Here is a 14,313-nt window from a genome sequence, read left to right as displayed (position 1 = left end):
CTTAATGGAACCACCGATGTTTGCTAAATCTAACCAACTGTATTACAGATGCATTAAATCTGGTTTCATTTTCGTTTCCCATCTCTGGCTTGTTCAGACTTGCCCACTTTCCCATATTGCTCTGGGGCTTTGCTGACTTTGTTTCTCTTCACAGAGCAATACTATCAGATTCCAATCAGTATGCATTTCACCAAAGCTGGGTTAGCTGCATTTTAGGTGAGACAGGTCCGAACACACAGACCAGTTTAGATGAATCAGTGTGTTTGTCCCAAATCACACGTCAACACTGAATTCTGTCGGATATGTCAGAGATTTTAGCAGGATCAGTGAGTGATGACTAGGGCTGGATAAAAAAAAAAAGATTTAATCGATTTTGAATTGATTCCTTTACATTTTTGCAAAATCGATGTCAATTTATAGAGACCCGCGTGACATTCACATTCAAATAAGCAAGAAAGATGCACTCAAGATTACTTCAAGCCAGACAGCTGCAAATATCACCAATAGATCGACTGAAGACATTAACAAATGGGGACTGACCAGAAAACACCCTGTAGTTGTTACAGACAATGCTGCAAATATGGTTTGTGCATTGAAGATAATGCAGCTAATGCATGTCTGCTGTGTCACGTCTGCTTGCTCGAGTGAGGCTTCACTTTTTCACTTTTCACAAACAAGTTTGCACTTATGAGACAGTTTTGTTCACATCTCATGTTTAAACTGTCTGATTTACAAGTTTGAACTTTGTGTTTAATGTGACAGGAAAAAATAAAATACATGAGTATTTGGAAACACAGTTGAATAACTTTCATTGTTGTAAAAACAGATTGAATCGAAATTAATCGATTTAGAACTGTATGAATCAAAATCGAATCGATTCAGGACTTTGGCGAAAATACCCAGCCCTAGTTATGACTAGGGGTGTAAATCACATCCATCATGGCGATTCGATTCAGTATCGATTTCCTGACCCAACGATTCGATTATTTTCGATACTCAAGAGTACACCACGATTCGATTCGATTAATCGGTTAATTTTTTTTTTTTATTATTATTATTATTATTTTTTACACCTTACAGGCTAAACAAAGTTTCAAGTTTGAAATAAATCAATGAAAGCTGTAATAGCATTATGCATTTTCTTTAGAAACAACAGCAAATAACAGAAGTAGAAAAGTTCCATCAAAAAATACTGCACAATATCAGTGTAATGAGTTCAATGCAATACCTCGGCTCCAGAGAAACTGTCCAACATATTTTTTTAGAATGTAATAAATATACTCAGGAAAGAGAGATGTTGCGTAGAGAGTTAGACAGGAATAAAAATAAACTAGATATAAGGGAATTGTTTCAAAGGTAATCTGGGGATGTAGTTTTTGGTAGTATTTTTAATTTTCTAAGAAGAACGGGTATTTTAGGGAGAATATAATAGTTTGTCTGGTCCATACTCCATTCTGGAAGGTGGCGGTAATGCACCTATAAGTTGTTTGCCCACCGCCATTAAAAAAAAAGAAGAAGAAGAAGGCTTCAGAGTGTCGACGTCACCGCCCCCTTGAGAGACGCTCCGCTGCTCCTCTCCCAAATTCTAGCTGACCGCAAACAGTGCCGCAGACAGGAGGCCAGCTTGTTTTGTTTTTATGACCGAAATTGCGAAAACAACTCGTGAAGTTTGACCCGCTAGAAGAGCGAGGTGCGCGAGAACGCTGGGACCCTTTTTCCAGCTGAATCTCCGCTCTTTTAGGCCCTCATGTCCCTCCGTCGTCGGACTAAACTCGTCCCCAGTTCCTCACCGCCTCGGCCGTATCTAGACCAACAGTGTATAGCTCAGACCACGCTTCAATACTGAGCATAATTTAAAAATGTCTGTGTGAAGCTTGCTGCAACAAACTGCTGTAAGAGTATAACCAGGAAGCGAGGTAGGAGGGCAAAATAGGTTTAGCGCCACCGCAGCACGGGAGGGAGAATTACGTCCAGGAGCAAATGGATAAAAATAGACTGGAGGAAAAAAAAACATGAATCGATTATCTTTCAGACGTGTCGATGCATCGGATCGTCGGCTTTTGGATCGATGCATCGATACAAAACGATTATTATTTACACCCCTAGTTATGACCCTGCTTATATTACTCAATGAAAGGCCTTAACGGGACAAAAACATTCAGAAAGCAGGTATCAGTAATATCATCTAGCTGAAAATGTCCATTCTATAAGGACAAAGTGCCTCTGTTATCTACCATCTTCAAAAAGTTTTAACACATTGCACACATCTTATTGAAGTCAAACTCAAGAGTAAAGCTTTTAATCTGTGCATAACAGACAAATAAATCACACGCTAACATGCACCGCTACACTTTAGCCAAAAAGGGCACTTATAGCAATGCAGGGCAATGCAGAACAAAACTAGCAAATATAGTCGTGTCATATATTGGGAATGTTTTAAATCAATTAGCACATAATGGTGAGGTGGCTGGCCTTTTGATAAAATATGAAACATTTGGTGTTTGTTGGTATTTAGTTGGGCTGCTCAGTGGCGCAGTGGGTAGCACTGCTGCTTTGCAGCAAGAAAGTTTCAGGTTCAATTCTCAGCCCGGGTCTTTCTAAATGGTCTGCATGGCTGGGTTTTCTCCGGGTACTCCGGCTTCCTCCCACAGTCCAAAACATGACTGTTAGGTTAACTGGCTTCTCTAAATTCTCCTTAGGTGTGAGTCTGTGTGTGGATGGTTGCTTTTCCTTTTTGTGTTGCCCTGTGAAGGACTGGTGACCTATCCAGGGTGTACCCCACCTCTCGCCCGTAGACAGCTGGAGATAGGCACCAGCACCCCTTGTGACCCTGCATGGGATAATCGTGACGGAAAATAGATGGATGGAAGGTATTTTGTTTCCTGTGAAATCTTATTCATTTTTAAGAGAACATAAAAGAACAAAAAGCATCAGGACGACTAAGGAACAGAGCAACGAGAAGCTTAAGTTACACAACTTTGAACATCTGAGCTACGATTAATCCATCATCCAGAAATGGACGGACTATTGAACAACTGCAAACCAGTCTGTCCACCTCGACCAACAGGGCGGGGAAAGAAAACAATCCGAGAAACTGTGAAGCGACCTATAGTATCTAGTGGAGCTTTAGAGATCCATGGCTCATGTAGGAAAATTTGTCATCACAACAGCTTAATGTCAGATTGGAAAGACGAAAGACCAAAGCCTTGTTTTTAGTTAACTGGCCAAACATGTGGAAGAGGATCCTTTTATCTGAAGAAACCAAAAATCAAACTTTTTGGACTACATGTAAAAACACTGTGTTGTGTGCAGGCTTTCCTTAAAGAGGAAAGCCTGCACACAACTTTTTATGTTTTTACTTAAAAAATATCTTTACAGTAGCCTTTTTATTTGATCCTTTATGACTCAGGCATCGTTTAATTAGCAGACTGACACCTCAGTAGTTCAGTGCTGATGCATCTATAAGCCTCTAGACTATTTTCCCTGAATTTACTTGGGGTCGGAAGTTCTAGTACGATTTCTGTGACATCCAACTCCTCCAAGTTAAATAGGTCTGACTAGCAAACAATCAAAGTGTTATATTCAAGATGGATTCTGTGGACACTCAGAAGCAGCTGGCATCCAGCTCAACTCCAACACTGATGACCTCTAAGGTGAAAAAAGTAAAAAATAAAAAAAAAGTGTCAATTACGAGAGTTGACCACAGGTGGCAGTTTATTAGAAAACTGTCATGCCTTTTTAGGCTGGTAGGGTGATGGATGGAGCAAAAAAAAATAGGCAATCTTGGAAGAAAACCTGCTAAAAATGGAACCTTGGATGGAGGCTCACCTTCCAGGTGGAAAACTACTAAATACACAAATGGAGGAAGAGTGGAATATAACAAAGTATAGTAATTTGATAAAATAGATCAAAGTCCAGATTTAAATGCAACTGAAAATTCCTGTCATCAATTAAAATCAATACCCACTGATCTGATCGAATCTGACCGAGCTTGAGCACAGAACAGTAAGCAAAGATCTCAAATATGCAACGCTGGAGGAGACAAAGCCCAGATGATTTGCAGATGCAACTGCACTGAAATCTGTATTAACCTTTTTTCTTTTAAACATGCATGCCTAGCCACAGTGGCATAAGATGGAAATTTGCTATGTTTTCCGTCTGTTGGATGCCAAAACCAAAAACTACCTGAGATTTGATGAGATTTTTGATAGGTATAAGCTGCCTCGCAACCAATTTTGGAGATTATCTAATTACGTAGATCGCTGTCTAAATGTCTGGTAAGGCCTCACAGATGTCCTTCAGGCAGCTCTGTAGAAATCTTTAAGCTGGCGAAGGGCAAAAGTATTACCTAGGACTTATATAAAATGTTGCTTATTTAATTGGGTGACCCGTTGTCAAAGGTTAAAAAAAAAAAGGACTGAAGACTGGGCCCTGGACATCTCTAAAGGTGATTGGCACTCATGTTTACAAAATGTAAACACAATAAATAAAGAAATGAGTAACGAGTTTATTCAATTAAAAATCCTTCATAGATGGCATAGAACCCCTCAACAACTCCTAAATTAAAGCTGATTCCTAAGGACAGTTGCTGGAGGTGTAATAAAGACAGAGCATCTATTCTACATCTTCTCTGGATCTGCCCTGCTCTCCAAGACTGGAGGTACAATATTATGGAAGTCATTTTGAAATGTTGGAAAAAAGGTTTAATATCACTGCCAATCTTGCAGTTTTAGACTCCACTGTAAAACTCCCAGAATCACACTTCTCACCTTTTGACAAAAGATGGCTTATTCTGGCTCTGACTGCAGCAAAAAAGATTATATTAAGACACTTGAAGAAAAAGAAGCCTCCTCCTTATTATGAATGGCTGACAACTATGATTAAAGTGGCCTCTTATGAGAAAGTCTCCTATGTAAAATGCATCACTATGATTATACATGGTCTGCTTTTATTAAGTGGCTAACTGTAAAGTAGATTTTGAAAGGTCGGTGTGGCATATTGACATATTTGCTGTGTTTTCTATAAAACAACATTCAATAAAGTTTGCATTACAAAAAAATAAAACATGCGTGCCTTTACTTCAGCTTAACAGCCATGCACTGCTCTGTGTTGGTCCATCAAGTATAAAATAAATTGCTTGAGGTGACAGAAAATATTAAAAGCTATGAACCAAATTTAGAAGGTTCTAAATGCTGTTCTATATCCTGTGAACAGGAAATGGTTGTTTTCCCCAGATATAGAGCAAATACAACTTTACTTGTTTCATAACACTAATGTAAACAATGGTTTACCACCTGGGATTTAAACACTTTTTAACAGCATACAAAGTAAAGTATTCCAGCTACGTATAATTTTAGGGAAACAGTATGTGTTTATAATTTACATTAAATAGAATGACCTAATGTTAATAGATTGGGGTCTTGTAAAAGAGGACTTTTGCTGTCTGTGCACTGCTATCTGATATGCATCACCCAAACGTAAAAAAATAGATCAAACATGTGGCTGCACAGTGAGCTCTGGAAAACTCTTATCCTAAAAGAAAACAACATATAAACAATAGAAGCACTGAGTCAGGGTTTCAGGAGTCTCCCTACCCGCACAAGTCAGAGCTGAGATTTTGGTTCATTTTCAGTATTCACTTCTTATATTTAGACTTACTTTCCTCTCCAGGAGTGTTTGGTGGTGTAGAAACAGGCCAGATCTTTGTTGTCCTTCAGGATATTCATCTTTTCCCAAGACCTAAAACAAAAGGGGTCGTAAAAAAAAACAAAAACAAACAGTTTTTAATAGGAGCCTTGTCTGTTGGGGTGCAGTAAATCATTTCTAATCACTACAGTGCAATCTTTACAAGTCATTAGTGCCTCAAACTTATTTAGCAGAAACATTCCGACAAACTGTGCCACACGCTTCACACGGTCATCCAACATTTTTTGGTTCAGAGGGAGAGTCTCAAATCAAAGACAAAAACACTGTAAACAGTTATTAACGAACAGAGAGGGAGCCGTCCCATCATGGCCGTCTGATTCTACAGTTAAAAACCAAAAGCATTGAGTCAGATTGCTTATGTTTGTCAACGTTGGGCTCTAACTAACTGTAAAACAGTGAACTAGATTGATCGATGTTCAATCATTTTAAAATAGAAAGATGTTAATCCACACGTTTAACTTTTTGTGAACCATCCAGTAGCTACCCTATTAAGTAAAGCTTGGAGCAGGCTGGAACATGTGGAAGGTTAACCATTCTAAGAGCACAGAATATAGTTGAGCAAAAGGAGGAAATGGCTGCTTTTTTACTCTGAGTACAGTAATGTGCTGCAGTTAGCTGCACTGTGACAAGGGGAACCTGTGTCAGCACTCAGTCAGGATCCTGGAAATATCCAACTACAGTTTTTCCTTCCTTCTCATTCCAGTGTGCAAATTAAGTTGCATTATTGACTTCATGGGATCACTGGAGTTTCATTTCCTGAAATTGAACTAATAAAAAAAACATTCAGGTATTATCTTTGTTATGGAAACGACATTGAGATTTATACAAATGCGGGTTCATAGAACTGCCTACATAATTAGATGCAAAGCAAGGGGTGGACAGTATGCACAACAGGAGATTTTATCATTAAACCTGGAAAAGTTATAGCAGCATATGACTGCCATAAATTTGCTGGGGTGGGACTGGATCATGTGATTGCCCTTCCCATTCATTCAGTGTAATTCTCAGGCTATTTGCATAAAAAGAAATAGAATGAAAAGAAAGACAACAGCTGGAAAACAAATACATCTACATCTAATAACTCTACTGCATCAGGAAGATTGTAAATCAGACTGTAAATGCTGTAGAGCATTTGTTTTGAAATGTTTAGGACATGCACCGTCTCAGTAGATACCAGATTTAACATAATTTGTTAAAGTAATGCAATATACTTATGCATTTTATTTCTAAGTTTAAAATAAGAAGATAAGAAAACTCCCTTGAATGGAAATTCTTCCTACAAAAATTGATTTCTCACCAAAAGAAATGCCTAAAAACCCAATATGGCTGCTGATCATATCAAACTTAAATGTTTTTGTTTTCAGTTAGGGTTAGTTAGCAGTTAAATATAGTTTTTGATTGAAGTGCATTAAAACCTTCTGAAGCATACCATGAAAGCACAAAATGCAGGTAATGTGTTAATAGTGCATCAGCTGGAAAACAACTCAAGTCTCCTAAAAACTCTAGCTCTGGGTTAAAGTATACTTAATATTTGATCCTTCAAAACAACACATTAAACACAAAGGAAGAAATTATTGTATTAATCAACACTTATAACCAAACAGAATGGCTGCAACAAACCTGAGACAGTAGACATGATTTGCAAAAGCTAAGCAAAGGTCTACAGATTTTGTGTCACACAAATTTTAAGATCTCATTTTGCTTTAAAATAGTGTTTATACCACTGTTTGGTTGTGTAGACAGGGATCAAGTTTAGAGAAAAAGATTGGACAACTACTTTAGCATCAATGTGAGGGCAAGGTTCAGTCTGTCATGTGCCATTACCTCAGTTTATTGACACTTACTGCTTTTAATGTCCATTTAATACTATGTTAAACTCATGACACCAGGATGATATGTTCAATTAGATTTTTGACATTTGATCTGGACATTTGGAATGGCATAAATGAAGTTAAACATTTTAAAAACAAATCTGCATGGTGTATTTGTTTTAAGTTTCTTCTTAAGAAAGGTTGCAACACCCCCCACCATATTAGATGAAGCAAGCTTTCTTCCAACACAGGAACTTACAGGCCAGGAACTTCATTTTTGGGGCTCAGTGAGGAATTCATGAGCGACTAACAAGCGAAACTCAAGATTAAAATATTATTTTGTTTGGTTAACAGTCTTAATGCCATTTGTTTAAGCCCCTGTGTCCGTAAGTCCATGACAGACAGATTTAACTTTACCTGTCTCTCATAAAGCTAGCTTTTTTTTTTGCCTTATTTCAGCAGGCCTCCACGATAAACTGCCCGACTAAAAACAAACACATTAGCTTTCTGATGTTGACACTACGCTTCATCTAAAGTGGACAATAACGACACTCAAAAGACATTTAAATAAGCGTTTGTTTTCCAGTCGTATAAACGAGGTAGAGGCTTTTGCAGGCTACGATGGGGTTAGCTACAAGTTAGCGGCTAACTAGCTCATCAAATAGATCTAAGCGCTGAAGCTAAACCAAGCAAACGCGATGTTTCACGTGCTAACGGTAGCGTTTACCTGTTAAATGGTAATGGGGCTTAATTGTAGCAGTCCCTCAGCCCCCCTCCCTCTTCTGAGCGTGGCCAGTGCTCCTCTGTTTTCCCCCTCTGATGCTGCAGACAGGTACCTTCTCAGTTCCGCTGTTCCCCCCCAACAACTCAGGACGCTGCCATATTCCTGAGACCAAAAGTCGCTAGTCTGCGCATGCGCGAGGCCTGCCCTGTCATGCGGCTGTCAGCTGATTGGCGTTCGCGGAAGCGTTAGGCTGACCTTAGATCAGTTTCCTTTGGTTCTTCCTGTAATGTTTGAATGGAGGGATACCACTAAAGCCGATCTGGGAACAGTTTTTGTCGAAGCTGTCAAAACAGACTGCTTAAATGGTTTTAGAAAGTTTGAAGATGAGCGCTAAAAGATTTAGCTGTAATAAGTTATCAGGTATAAATAACGCCAGTATCCAGGGGCGTGCACACATAGACACTAGGTGGTGCTAAAGCACTAGGAAGTTTGCCCTCTATCAAAGAAAATGCCCTTTTGAAACTCGTTTTTTTTATTATTATTATTAATATTATTAAGATTTTACTGAGGTCGGTTTTGAAATGATCTTTTGAAAACCTGAGCCATTAAAAACGACTGAAACAATGCCCCGAAATGACCGACCTACTTGCGCACACCCGACCAGCCTCTCTCTCTTCCTTTGTCACGTGAACTCGCTCGGTCGCCCGCAGGGCATGCCAGATGCGCAGCATCATAGCAGTTTTCAGATAGCAGGAACGGTCGCTGACAGGCTGCTTCTCCCGTGCCCCATTAGCCAGGTAATATACAGATCAAGCAGAATCATTTAGTTGGGCATTAAAATGTCTCATTCAGCAGCACCAAACACGCATTTTGCCGACTGGTCACCAGATAAACTAGTCTCCTTGTAAGATGCTATTTTACTTTTTATATTTTGTATCCATATTTTTTATCTTAAGTGTATACATTAGTCTATTTTATTGCATGACGTATACCCACAGTTTTTAGATATTTTTATAATTTTATTTACCTATTCCATATTATATGTTTCATGTTGCACGATTGTACCCCAAAACATTCCTAGTTTGTGAACTCCTTCACTAACAATGGCAATAAACCTGATTCTGATTCTGAAAGTTTTAAACTGTAGCCCAAGTCAATGACAGATAACGTGAGGACGACCACATAGGCTACAAATAATTTTGGTAGAGTTTGCAATTGCAAATCTACGGAAGAGGATTAGGGCCACTGAAAAAAAAAAATAAGTTAACTGATTTTTAAATTTTATTTCAGTTTAGTATGGGAAAAAACTCAGAATGCTGACTTTAATCTCATAATTCTAACTTTTTTCTCATAATTCTGACTTTTTGCTGAGAATTCTGACTTTTTGCTCAGTATTCTGACTTTAATCTCAGAATTCTGACTGAATTCTGACAATAAAAAAGTCAGAATTCTGACTTTTTTCCCATGTTAAACTGAAATAAAATTTAAAAATCAGTTAACTTTTTTTTTTTCAGTGGCCCTAATCCTCTTCTGTACAAATCTATGTGTTAAGACAAACGTTTTCTGTTGTATAGGTTTTGTTAGGCAACATAAATTAACACATTTTGGTCTCTTTATTGTCTTAATTGTATATTGATTTAGTAATTGCAGCACAATGCCAAGAAAGGAGGGTTAATCATATTGAAAAATCCTAAAAGCTGTTGACATTTTATTTTTAAGTGGTTTGTGCAGCAGGTATTAAAATAGCTATTATTTTGTAGGCTACCATAAGTCATATCCACGTGACAAGACTTCCAGTCATGTTGCCCTAATAGCCCATTATTTAAACTAATGTGGCATATTTGTTAAAGCTATTATTATTATTATTATTATTATTATTATTATTATTATTATTATTAATATATTGTTGCCAGTCACAGCAGGGAAGCTCTATACCATCAACATATAACAGGACAGGAGATGAGGAAGAGTTCAGGGAAGACACAGAGACAGAAAAAGACCAGGATGAGGGAGAACAGCAGGGTGAGGGAGAACAGCAGGGTGAGGGAAAACAGGGAGATGAGCCAGATGAAAGAAGTATGCTTTAGTCTGTTCTGTTGGTCATGTGACTTTTTTCCATTGAAAACTCACGTTTAGAGAATGTTACAAATAAAAGTCAAATTTCATTCAACATGCGTTTATTTTTTTTTATAATTAAGTGTTACACGTGCGCTAAAAAGTGCCCCCCCCCCCTCCTGAGCACCTGCCCCCCAAAATGTCTGTGCACGCCTCTGCCAGTATCTTTCATTTGTACAAATAGCTTTATTATCTTTATTAGCTTAAAAAAAATGAAATATCAGAACTATAAATATACAGTCATGTGTTTATATTACTGTTTTTATGTATTTTTTTTACTGTTTTCAAGGCTGCACTTAAAAAAATTTAATTGTCTAGAGAGCTGTTCTTAACAAAATTTCTTTTTGTTTACATTTGTGTATACAAAATGACAAAATAAATCTGTCTAAGTCTAAGTCTATCCCCCTAAACTGTTATTTTAAGGGGCAAGATGAGCAATTATATTCTAAAAATGTCTTATAAGTTCATATAAACAATATTTTATCTTAAACTATTGTCTCGTTTGCAGTACCTTATTATGTGCTAGGTCCCTTATTCTTCAAATGTAAACAACAATGTTCTTCACTAAGAGAGTGCTAAACCTGAGGTTTTGGGCTACAGAAAAGTATACATGTATGGTTAAAAAAAAACAAAAAAAAAACAGTAAGTAACCAAATTGTGTGCTATGATTCTCAATAAAAAAAACTGATTACCGTATTATTGGGAAGTTTTAGTTCTATAAAAAAATTAAATAAAAAATTCATATGAATGAATACACTGCTCGGGGATCTCAGGGTTTAAGACACATTCCTTCTCCATTTTTTTTGTCCCAACTTAATTCCTTACTATTCTCATGTTTTTATGTCATCAAACACAAAGTCTTTTCCAGAAATCAGACATCTTATAGGAGGTATGTTTCAGTTCTTCTTCTTTCAATGACAAAATCTACTTACAGTACTGCACCAATCAAACCTTAGTGTGAACAATGTGGCAGAGACTTCCTTCATTTCACGTAACAAAGGAAATGGTGATTTCTGCTCACTTTGAAAGTGAAAACTCCTACGGTAAAAGGTTTCATTTTATGAAAGAGGTCAAATGTCTATTAGAAAGATATCTTTGTTTTTTTTATTTCCTTTGCAAACAGAATCATCACCATTAATATAAAAAGCAGTGAACACAGGTGTCACTCTTCCAGTGGTTTGTGCTTCCTGCTGATGCCACACAGCTTTAGGTTGCAAACCCATGTATCAACAAAACAGTAAAATTTATTAAATTTTTTTAAAGAAACTTGATAAATCCTTTTAGTTATACATAATAAACCCCCTTTAAGTAACAGTAATTACACAGAGCAACATGGTGTTGTCAGTTTCTTAAGTTTGTTTTCCCTTTTGGTAGAAAATTAAACATAATCACCACTGAAACATCGAAGTGCAGCTGTTAATGAGAAAGTTACTAATATTTTTCAGTGGGGTTTTCCGGTTAGGAATAGTGATTAAATTCCAATAAATAAATCTCTCTTTAAAAAAAAAAGTAGATTCGCTTCTCTTCATGGCTAAGGTTAAAATCTAGCTTACAGCTAGTCTAAAGCCAAGACGACAGTGGATTCTGACCATTTTAATAAACTCTGGTAAAAATGTCATGGTGGTTTAAGCAGAAGACATTTCATGAGGAGGTGAATACCCTTACATTTGCATTAGTGTGGTAATTACTTAAAAGCCTATGGACACTCTGGGGACCAAGCCAAGAGGCAAGTTGCTGCTAATGACCTTCCATGTGAACCGTTTACTATGACTTAGAGGCTTTTAGGCATATCCGGTCAGATTGACTGTCTGATCAAAAGCAAAGGCAGGGTAAAAAAAACAAATATTGTTTGCTTCCTTTTTTCAATGTCAAGATATCTTTGTGAAAAGAGACTTCGTACCCCCTGCAAAGGTCTTTATTTTTAGGTTTTCTTTTTTGAGAAATTTGCAGAAATTTCTACTTTTCTGTTTGTTTTCTGTCAAGATGGGGTGCTGAGTGTACATTAATGAGAAATAAAATGATATTCTTTTATTTTAGCAAATGGCTGCAATGAAAGAAAGAGTAAAAATTTAAAAGGGTCTGAATACTTTCTGTTTCCACTGTACATCACAGACGGAAAACCATGCATGCCGAATGCACTCACTCTCATCAAAGGACTCTTCAGAGAGAGAAACCTCACATGTCATCATGTTTGAATTGCATGAGAAGCAGGGCAGAATCCAGCCATGCAGAAAGAGTCCAGGTTGTAATTTTAATCCAAGACTTCCTTGCTGCAAAGCAGCAACTCTCTGATTAAGTCATGTTTGCTTGAGGCACCAAAATAATTTTGATTTTTACAATCACTAATTTGCTGTATCAGAAAGTCTCAGTCCGTATTGTTAATCCATAAGGACACTAAGGAAAGCTGCTGAGTAGCAGTATTAGTATTAGTGGCAGGATTTATTAAAGATCAGTTTTTGGTGAAAACCAACAATTCAAAACTAGCCTTTTTAACAGCAATTACTTTGTTTTGGTTGGAGCGACCTCATTAAAAATACTTTTATAGTTAAAAGAATGAACAAATGAACTTCAGTAAAGAGTAAAAAAAAATTTAGCCACTTTTGTGAGGATTATATTTCAAATTAAGTAAAATATTCTGCCATCTAGTGATAGAAAGACATTAACGCATTAGATGCTGCCTTTGCATAGATAAAAACAACTTTAAGCTTTAAAATACAATCTGTTATAACATCAACATTACCATAACATATATTCATCCAAATATAGAGTGAAACTCATTGTCAAGTGTGTTTGACTGAGTTTATATATTAAAAAACTTCATATAAAAGAAGTTATAATTAAAATATATAATTTTTTGTGACTCAGTTCTTAAGCTTTCTAGCGTTTATAATAGTTCCTTATTCTTTAAGAGCTGCACCACTCACATTACATTTTTAACTTACCATACCTGTTAATATATAACTGTTCTGACTTTTGTATTGTATTATAAAATTACTATCTTACAGTTTTCCTATGGATATCTTTGTCTTACTGGTGTCATGATATCATTACTAGGAGAGACAATCACCAGACAATAATCTGAGAAGTAGGCCTACTGAAGCACTGACATGTAACAACAAAAAAGATAATAAGAGTATTGAAAAAATAACGGTTTTAATCTTTTCTTAAAAAAATATGCAACTCACCGTGACTGAAGGTAAAGGGGAAACATCTTGGCCGTTTGTAATGACTGATGTGTTGCACTAAAACTTGAGTAGAACAGCTCAGAGTGGTCATGTTATAAGGCTGCTAGGGTGACAAACCATGCGTTGCCTGTTAGCCTAATTCAATTACAGCAAGAGAGACATGAGGAAAAGAAAAGTTTCGTTCTTCATTTCCCATTTGAATCTCTCCTTAACATGCTGGAGAGCAAACCTCTGGAGGCTCTAGTAGGATGAGAAGACTTTACCACAAAATCACTGTGAAAACTAGTTCTGATTCACATAAAGTCGACTGTCTTTCTGCAGCAAAGAAACTACTATTCTAATTTTAATTGAGCAATAAAATAATTACATTTCCCATCCCCAGATTAGATATGTTACTGATATGCTACATTGTTTGTCACTGTACATCATAAATGCCCTGTAACATAAATAACCAGAGCCTCAAACTGAACAGAATCAATTAGTGTCATGGGACTATTACTCCAATGTAATAGGATTTAACATTTTCAGGACACACTTTGCTACTGCCTTTTTATTTCTACCACCACTGCTGCCATCTGCTGTTCCTATCTCAAATGCACAGTTTTTTGTTACATTGAGCTAAAATAAAAGTGCATAAATAAGGAACTTTTTTTTATTGCAAAAAAAAAAAAACATATATGAAAAATATAGAACATTAATAATTACAAACATATACAACAACAAAAGGCTTTACCGAACAGAACTATTATTTTAAAATGTCAAAATTAAATCT

General features: G+C 36.7%; 1 protein-coding gene across 6 annotated transcripts in view; it reads right to left on the bottom strand.

Annotated features, from left to right (window-relative positions):
* LOC119793402 (dnaJ homolog subfamily C member 13-like) overlaps positions 1-8,415 on the bottom strand; it is a 50,575-nt gene extending 42,160 nt beyond the window's left edge. For 4 of the 6 annotated variants that reach the window (XM_038300584.1, XM_038300582.1, XM_038300580.1 and 1 more), the window contains exons 1-2: positions 8,245-8,415; positions 5,659-5,739 (exon numbers count right to left, since the gene is read on the bottom strand). In XM_038300584.1, the coding sequence (XP_038156512.1) occupies positions 5,659-5,726 (68 nt within the window). In that variant the 5' untranslated portion in view covers positions 5,727-5,739; positions 8,245-8,415. Of the gene's footprint in view, positions 1-5,658; positions 5,740-8,244 lie in introns of those variants that run through there. The other 2 variants (XM_038300581.1, XM_038300585.1) reach the window with 1 other exon arrangement.
* Between the last annotated feature and the right edge of the window lie 5,898 nt (positions 8,416-14,313).

Source organism: Cyprinodon tularosa, unplaced genomic scaffold (assembly GCF_016077235.1).
Source record: "Cyprinodon tularosa strain WSP-4 unplaced genomic scaffold, ASM1607723v1 ctg451, whole genome shotgun sequence".
In the NCBI taxonomy this organism is placed as follows: domain Eukaryota; kingdom Metazoa; phylum Chordata; class Actinopteri; order Cyprinodontiformes; family Cyprinodontidae; genus Cyprinodon; species Cyprinodon tularosa.
Note: the sequence above shows the minus strand (reverse complement) of the source record. Positions and strands in the feature narration are given on the sequence as shown.